Source organism: Sinocyclocheilus rhinocerous, unplaced genomic scaffold, assembly GCF_001515625.1.
Source record: "Sinocyclocheilus rhinocerous isolate Xijiao unplaced genomic scaffold, SAMN03320098_v1.1 scaffold1152, whole genome shotgun sequence".
Lineage (NCBI taxonomy): Eukaryota > Metazoa > Chordata > Actinopteri > Cypriniformes > Cyprinidae > Sinocyclocheilus > Sinocyclocheilus rhinocerous.
The window spans coordinates 822496-831490 of NW_015625590.1; the positions used below are offsets into that span (position 1 = coordinate 822496).

An 8995-nucleotide genomic window follows, 5' to 3' on the forward strand; every position below is an offset into this window, starting at 1 on the left:
TATATATAATATAATATAATATAATATATATATATATTGTGTGTGTGTGTATATATATATATATATATGTATATGTGTGTATAGTTGGCTTATTTAGAAATAAATTTAGAAATAAATGAAGTACCTGCTTCCTGTCCAATTGTTTTGTCACTTTTGAAGAGTGCAAATGGACCAAAGAAAACTTGTACAGAGATATTCTTGACACACTTGTTTCACATTTGATTAAAAGCTGTGTAATCTGCAAATCTGAAAGCCTGGGGTGAGAATTGCATTGTGTATTGACAACTGAAAGACTGCTGCCGGTTTCTCTAAAAGCAATTTGTTTTAGATTAAACACTTTTCTGGATGAATTAAAATATAACACAACAGCATCATTTCCCATCAGAAAGGTTTTATTTATGTTATTTATTTATTTATTTTTGCTGTACATATTGCAATTATGTTTAGGTCAAATTAATTTACCAGGAGACCCCCTCCTTCGTATTCCACCAAAACATGTTTATTTTATTTTTTTTCCTTTTGCATGCTGCCACATCTCACAATTCTGCTTTTCTTTTTCTTACCATTTATAAGAAGTGACAAAGCATTCAGACATGTGGTATATTCAAGAGCAATATAGCACTAATGGATCTTTTTCCCTTGAGTTATTTTTCCATTTAATGAGAGTGCAGAGGCAAGTCTTTGAACTGTTTTTGTTCTCACATGCATGATTATCTACCATCCTATCCTTCTAGTGCTCTGGCTGCCCAAGCTTTTGGCCTGTGTGCTAAAAAGCAGGACAGTTGTTTTTGTCTATGCATGTTTAAAGGGGTCATATGATGCGATTTCATTTTTTCCTTTCTCTTTAGAGTGTTACAAGCTCTTGGTGCATAAAGAAGATCTGTAAAGTTGCAAAGACTAAAGTCTCAAATCCAAAGAGATATTCTTTATAAAAGTTAAGAGTTAGCCACACCTACCTAAAACGGCTCGTTCGAACACGCCCCCACATATCTACCTCACTATGTGGGAAGATTTGCATAACGCCGCCCAAATGTTCACGCAAAGAAAGAAGGCGTAACTTTTATTCTCACTGTAGTATTGTTGCCGCTGCCGCCATGTCCTGAAGACGCTGTGTGCTTCGTTGTGAAAGCGAAGCTACTTTGTTTGGTCTTCCAAAAGAGGACGATATCCGCTTCGTCATGCCTAGAGCTGATCTGTGCTGGTCGCTGAGGGAATACTTCAACTTAGTGCTGTGGATCGCCAGCACATTTTATGGAGGACTGTTTACTGATCCTGGGAGAGTTACGTTAGACTAAAATGCCGGCAGTTCTGACTCACGTAAGTACGTTTTCTTTTATCATTTGCCACTGATGATTCAAACGCGAGTTTTGGGCAGTGTGGATTAACGTTAGCACTTGTTGTTTGTCATTTCTCTGATCACAAATGCAGACAGGGTTTTATGTTTACGCGGCGCAATGCAACGCAACGCGTAAAAAGACAGTATAAGTCATTATAATCAGTAATTATGTCCCCACTGGATGCAACAAATGCCTCGTTTGTAATGGGTTTTAATGTTTATGTCTCGTCGCTCCGGCCGGACACGGCATCAACAGTATGGTGAGGGGCGTAACATTTCCGTCTCACGCTTGAGGTATTCGGCCAATCACAACGCACTGAATAGCTGGCCAATCACAGCACACCTCGCTTTTTCAGACCGATGAGCTTTGTAAAAATCGACGCGTTTCAAAAAGGCGGGGCATAGAGGAGAAACAATAATGTACAGTATGTGGAAAATAATGTGTTTTTTTTACTTTAAACCGCATAAACACATTTCATTACACCAAATACACAAAATAATGTTCTTTTTAGCAGCATCATATGACCCCTTTAAATGACCAAAGCAAACATCTTGCACAACAGCAGGTCCTCAAGGAACTCACTTATTTACTTATTTACTTATTCACTTATTTATAACATAGCTCATCTAACCAATAAACCTAATGATGCCCTATTGCATACCAAAATGCATTATAGGCAGAGCAGTAACCCTTCGTGCAGTGTGGTACAGCGGAGGAGAGAGTCACCCATAATAATGATAATCCCTCAGGGGGAAGGAGGTTGTAGATGTATTGATCTAATGCCCTGTCTTGATTCTCCGCAAATCTACAGCGCTCACTAGAACACCTCCTGCCATGTCGACCTGACCTCCCCGAGGCCGCAAGCACTTCTTCAGCGAGTCTTTGAATTATCTCCAGTGTGTTATATAATGCCACATGTTTATTTATGTTGTAATCAAGTAATTATGCTCTAACCTGTGTACGGTTTTATTCGATTTTGTCATACACAGGCCTCATGCAACCAGCGTGTAATAACTAGGCAAGATTACACATGAGACATGGAGCATTGCATCATGATTAATGCTATAATTTCCATGAAGGTTATCGAGTAGTCGCAGCACATTGCCGGCTTTTTCTAATATTTTCTAATTTTCCTCTTCACATAACAGTATCACAAGCTCAGTTTTCTCATATTTCTTTCTCTCCTTCCTTGTCTCATTTAGATTGATCCTAAAGTTGCCTTTCCAAGACGTGCTCAACCCAAGGTAAGAGCAGTTTGCTTTTGCTCTCTCATGCCGAGCCACTTTACATTTGCAAGCCTGCTGCGTATTTGTTAATAGTGTGAGATGGTGAATGTTTTTCGCTGAATTTGTCCTTTGATAGAGCAAAGTTGAGTTGGAGTTGTAGCTGTGATGTTATGTTATGGTCTGTTGCAGTCTGGCTGGTGTTATTTTCCAGGCTAACTATGACTTCTCTGTGCCATTGTACAAGGAGAGACTGTTTAATTGTTGTTTCAAATGTGAGAAATTCAGATTTTTTTTTAATTAGCATGGCTGGGTATGAACTCGAAGAACTATCATGGAGAAAATATTGAATTATCGCTGCCTTGTTGAGCGTGAAGGTTGAATTTTTTTTCCTTTTTGGGGGCATGAGGTGGGGTGGTGATTAACTTACCTTTTTTAGCATCGCTGCTTGCATGTAAGATCATTAGAGAGGAATTTTTTTTCTAAAAGAAGAAAAAAAACTAGAGGAGAATATTGCCCTCAGCTGTAGAATGCAGAGCATTAAATCCTTCGTTTTTGAATCTTGTCTTAACAAGAAAATTTTCTTTGTATAGCCGTGTGTGTGTGTGTGTGTTTATGGTATCTAATGTCCTGCTTCTGTGAGCCATGTTGGCAACGAACTTCCGACAGCCTCTTCACTTCAGACTGCACTGTCAGCCAGATGGTCTGTGCCCCAGATTTTGTGTCTGCCGTGCAGCCGTTGCTTGGCCTCTCAGGCAGAGCTTGGACGGCCCCCCTGGCTCAGCTACGGGCCACCAGTATTTTCACCCAAGAGGAAAGGTGTACCGATCTGAGATCAGCCTAGGTGTTTTTTTTAGAACGGATGTGTAACAGGATGGCAAACAGTCCTTGATCAGAGCAGGCCGGGGAGGAGGGCTCGTGGGGTGACAGGTGTCTATTGCACACTTGTCTGGCTAATTGATATAAATAACTTTTTTGCTTCATCCAGAACTCATTGGAGGAGAAAAGGTGCACTCTTTTTCTCTCTCTCGCACACATACACATGCCAGCGAGGCCAGTCCAAATGCAGGCCGCAGGGCCCCGGGCCTAATGCTGTTTCTTGGCTCGAGTTAGACACGGGATGAATAGTAGTATTAATATGGCCAGGCTCCAGTAGCAGTTAGACTGCAGCCCTGTGGATGTTTGCTCAGAGCTAGGCACAACGACAAATAATACCTTTAATGCAAATGCGTTATTATTCCCATGTCCTGTCAATAGGCTATGCATTACTGCACCTTTGGAAGTTGCCAATAGTTATCACCATTCAGATTCATTACAATATCTTACCCTACACTTGGATTTAAGAACAAACCAGCAGTGGATAACACGAAGTTCCAAATAGAAAACTATGGAAACAAAAGCTCAGACCTCTGAATAGCCATTCTGTCCTCGCCATGCAACGATAGAGCAGTTTTTTTTTAATCTCCCAACAAAAACACTAAAAGGGAGTGGGGATTTGTTTTTGCAATGATTGTGTTAAACAGCGCAGAAGTTTACCACAGGCGGAGGGTGAGATTGCTTTTTCGTCGTATTTGTGATTGGGCTTGTTGTTTCACACTACTTTTCCCAAACACGGCTCTGCATGTCCCGACAAGATTTTAATTGATATTGGGATTGAGGCCACTTTTGGAAGCGAATGGATTTTCGCAGGTCTGATATCGCCCTCTGAGAAAACTGTTATTTTCATCAACCCTAAGGCTGCATAATCCTTCCAATCAAGTTACTGATGCTTCAACAGCTGCTGTAGTGCGGTTTTAACAAGCCTCTAGGTGCAGTAAGGCGATGGACGATCATCTGTATGTGATGGGCCATTTGTTTGCTGCTCATTCTTGTCCTCTTGGCCGGTCAAGCGATTGCTTATGAACTCAAGTTGATGAATTATGACCGTTTACTTTAAGACCTTTTGTATAATATGTTTTAGACGGTTGTAAGAATGCATATTTTATCTTCAAGTCAGACGCTGATCGATCTGGGCAAATCTTTATGCACTCAGACGGTGCACCCATGCTCCCTCGTAGCACTGGGCCTGAATATAGCACATATATTTAGCAAAAAGCTCCTCTTTGTAGTTCTTTTTTCTAGCTGAATTTTCCGCAGTTTGAAACACTCAATGAGCGATTACTTGAGACATTTCAGTAACTTGTATTGTAGGTTATCTTGTGTCAATTCATGTTTATTTTAGGACTGGCTCGATACCACTTTTTCAGAACCAATCCCGATCCGATATCAGAAATTCGTATTTAATCTAAAAAGTATCGGCCGATACCAATACCGATCTGATCCCAGCAGTGTTTTTTTTATTTTTTTTTAAATCAGTGTAGAATTTCTATACCTCAATGTGTTGACTTAATCATCACTCTTTTGTGTGTTAAACACAATCTACCATTTATAGACAACTTTATTGTAAAGAAAAACAACAAATTAATAAATATATATATATAATCTATGACAAAAATACTACTATAAACTAGGTTAGTGGATAATTCAGTTGCAAAAATTACTCTAGAAAAATCATGAGTGCACAATACTTTTATAAAATGTAAATTTTTAGTGAAAAAAAAAACATTATTTGGTGGGGAACAAATAAAAGTGAATAAGTGTAGGGCTAAATCTGATCCCAGCAGTGTTTTTAAATTTTTTTTTTAAATCAGTGTAGAATTTCTATACCTCAATGTGTTGACTTAATCATCACTCTTTTGTGTGTTAAACACAATCTACCATTTATAGACAACTTTATTGTAAAGAAAAACAACAAATTAATAAATATATAATCATAATCTATGACAAAAAATACTATTATAAACTAGGTTAGTGAATAATTTTATACAATCTAAACATTTAGTGAAAAAAAAACATTATTTAGTGGGGAACAAATAAAAGTGAATAAGTGTAGGGCTAAATCTGGTAAAATGTTAAACATTGCTCTTTGTATTGCTGTAAAATACATTCATGAAAAACAAGTAATATATTTATATATGAATTAATATACTATAAAATTATAAGACATTTCTTTTAAATGTATAGCACAGTAATGAGGCAGCAAGATATGATAGATAAGACAACAAGAAAGGCTATTAATAATCTTTCATTGCGCAAAAGTATTATAACATGAAAGGCTACTATACGGAGTGGCACAAAGCGCTTATGCGCATCCCATGTGCAGAATGATGCACTTGAAGCAACACGGAGTCCCAGCGCACAGCGCTGCACATAGAAAAGTTCAAAGCACAAAGGGAAGAGGATTTTGATGTGTAGTGTATTATATCTGTACAATAGTTTATTGAGCCTTTTCTTTTAACAGTTTTAAATTTCAGTAACTCTGCACATGAAGAACAATTCATAGTGCTCTCTACTCCAGTGTAGTGATCTTACAGACTCCCGGTAGAAAGTAACATGCTTTAGAAACAGCAATAAACTCCAGCAATATAAAGTAATTTAATGTAAAATCATTTATCTTTATTTACAGATCAAGTATAATAATAGGAACATTGAACCATCTTGGAGAGGGTTTTATTGTCTGGACTGTCGTAACCGAACGCGACGCGCAGTTTGAATGCTGAATGGAGGATGACAGACAGCCGCAGCGGAGAGAAGAGTTTACGTCAACTTGAATTTAACGACTTAAATATTCATCTGAACCTCACATTAATCTATGGAATGGTCTCAGAACACTTGAAATATAGTGCACGAAAACTTTATGGTGTATGCTTTATAATGTTTTTGTGTCTTTCGTGGGGCTTAACAATAACACAGAATAGTATACGCACAGTATCGGATTTGGATCGGTCTCGTCTGACTGATACCCGATCCTGCAGAAAATGGCAGTATCGGAGCGATACCGATACTGAGTATCGGATCGGCGCACCCCTAGTTTATTTCATACTAAATAGAAAGATATGATGGATTCTCGTGCCGCTTGAACTGAGGCACTAAAGCGATCGCTCATGCCACATTAAGGAGCGCCAAAACAGTATTTATTGTTTGAATTTCGTTATGGATTTGGCAGAATTTTAAAGCTGAAGGGAAATTTTTTTTATTAAAAGGTAATAGAGCACAAAGCTTACTGCGATTATTGGACCGCAAGTGCGCTACAAATTTTATGAAGTTCACGCATTAACAGAACACAGCATATAGACTAAAGATCTTGATAATAAAAAGCCATATTATTATCGATTATAAACAAGAATTATTAACGATATTGCTTGGTTTGTGAATGTTATAAGCCATAATATTGGCTGTCTGGATAAAGAGGTGCTATATACTATTCATTTAGATTTTGTCAAAACTTTAGCCTGACTTAAATGTTTTGGGACACCTAGTAGGTTAGCAGAAGTAGTTTGAACTGCTGTGAATATGCAGGTCCAAATGTTGAGTGTGGACTTTACCCTGACCTGAATCTGCCCCCTGGGCTTGCTCTCCATGCCTCTGGCTGCCAGCCTCTGGTTTTTCTGCCATTAAAAGATTATTGTGTCATTTTTGCTGACACTAGTTCAAAACAATGCTAGACACCGCATAATGAGTTTGCATTCAAAGCTCAGAGCAACCACCTTCGAGTCCGTAAACTTGATTTCACAGGGGTCTCAATCTTTGCCAAACCAGTGGCTATAATCAGTCTAATGAGTGACATTATCCACAAAAATGGGAGCTATGCTTGAAGTACAAGCCATGTTAAAAGGCCCAGCACACAACACAATGTGAACCTTCAGCTCTAGCAACGCAACACACAGCCAGCCTGAGTGGAGATGTCCTGGCATTTACTGCCCATATGTGCTGTCAAAACAATGCCTGAGCAAAAGCTACATTCCCAGTTGTCTCGTTTCCTGCAAACCGCCTAGAATGGGACTTGCAGAAGAGTGAGAGAGCGCTTGTTGGAGCTGAAAATGAGTTTACCGTTGTAATTTTTTATTTCCTTTCCATCCTACATTGTATGGTGCTGTTTTTTTTCTCTCACTCTCCTTCCCTCCCTCTCGCTCTCTTTGTCAGTTTTCGAGTGTGTAAAAATATTTGCACCTAGTGTAATGCGAAACAGCGAAGCTTTTGGGTCCTGTGGTGCGGGCTCTCGGGGAGAGGCACACGACTAAGTGTAAAAACTCCAGGCCAAGTTTTTAAGTCCAAAAGGTGGTGTCGTGTGAAGTGCTGAAACCACCTCTCAGCGAACATTTTCTCGCTCTCTGGGAGAGAAGAGTGGCACTGAGAGCCCAATGACTTTAAACAACCCCAGCGCCAATTAAAAAGCCTGATTAACGCACTGCTCAATCCGGCTTCACGAGCTCCGTTGATCGCCTCTTTCATTTCCGCCGGCATAGTTCTTTGCTGACAGCTTGGCAAAGCAGCCCCTTCTCTCTTTTGAATTTTCCGCAGGTGCTTTTTTCCCCTTGTGGGCTGAAAAAACAGATTTGATAAAAGCGCCTTGTTTAAATCTGTTGTAGGTAGATTTCAGTATGGCTTGATGTAAACATTGCATAGAAGTTCCATGATGAAACGTTTTGATGCAAGGAACAACAAAAGAAAAAAGAAAGGTTGTGAATTGAGAGATAGAATGAAAGAAGGAATATCCACCTCATATTTCACCTTGCACTAGGGCTATGGATTTTGACCAGAATTGTAACTGTCATTGATTTCTTGACGTTTCAATAGTGTTATTAATTTGCAAATTTGCATTTGCATAGTTCCTTTTGTGAACACTCTGTTATATAAAGTTGTTCATTCTGCAGAATAAATCTTTTTTTACCCAGTGTTTACATTGTCAATTGCACTGAGAGGGTTTTAGTGTTGTAGCACACTTGGCTAGTGGTCGATATTTGACATTTTTTAAATATCGGCATCGGCCGATAAGTTTTTCTGTTTGGCCGATGCGTTTGAGGCGGGACTTTTATTTTGATGGCGCTGAGAACGGCAGCGTCTGAGCACACAGTGCTCACATTCTCCCTCTTGTTTGCTGTTGTCGTTAACATTTCTGTCTAAATACGGGAATAGAAGTCTGTCTAATAATCAGTTAGAACGGTTAAACAAAGGAATTAAAATGTATACAAAAAGTCTTATGATCGCGTATGCTCTGCGTAACGGTCGATCAGTGTGAATTGAATGCTGACAGGAGGAGAGTTCAGCTTCACTGGAGATGCGCGATCGACAAACTTTAAACTCGTGATTTTAAATTATGCTGCACTTTATGCATTTGCCCCCTGTCATATTCATGTAATTTTCACTGTGTGCTGTTTGTAAAATGAGTGTTGCCTTGGCTTTATTTGAAAAAATATGATTAATGCACACAAACTTCCCAGAATACGGAGTGCCCTGTTGGTTACAGTGTTTACTTCCTTTTTAATTATATTTTTACTAAATTATTTGTGAAAAATACTTTGTCATCTAAAGTATAAGTATGTTTATTTTACAAAT

General features: G+C 38.9%; 1 protein-coding gene across 3 annotated transcripts in view; it reads left to right on the forward strand.

Moving 5' to 3' along the window:
• The window catches only part of LOC107756416 (RNA-binding protein Musashi homolog 2-like), a 91686-nt gene that overhangs the window by 7829 nt on the left and 74862 nt on the right, over nucleotides 1-8995 (forward strand). For all 3 annotated transcript variants that reach the window (XM_016573515.1, XM_016573529.1, XM_016573522.1), the window contains exon 5: nucleotides 2540-2581. In XM_016573515.1, the coding sequence (XP_016429001.1) occupies nucleotides 2540-2581 (42 nt within the window). The remainder of the gene's footprint in view (nucleotides 1-2539; nucleotides 2582-8995) is intronic.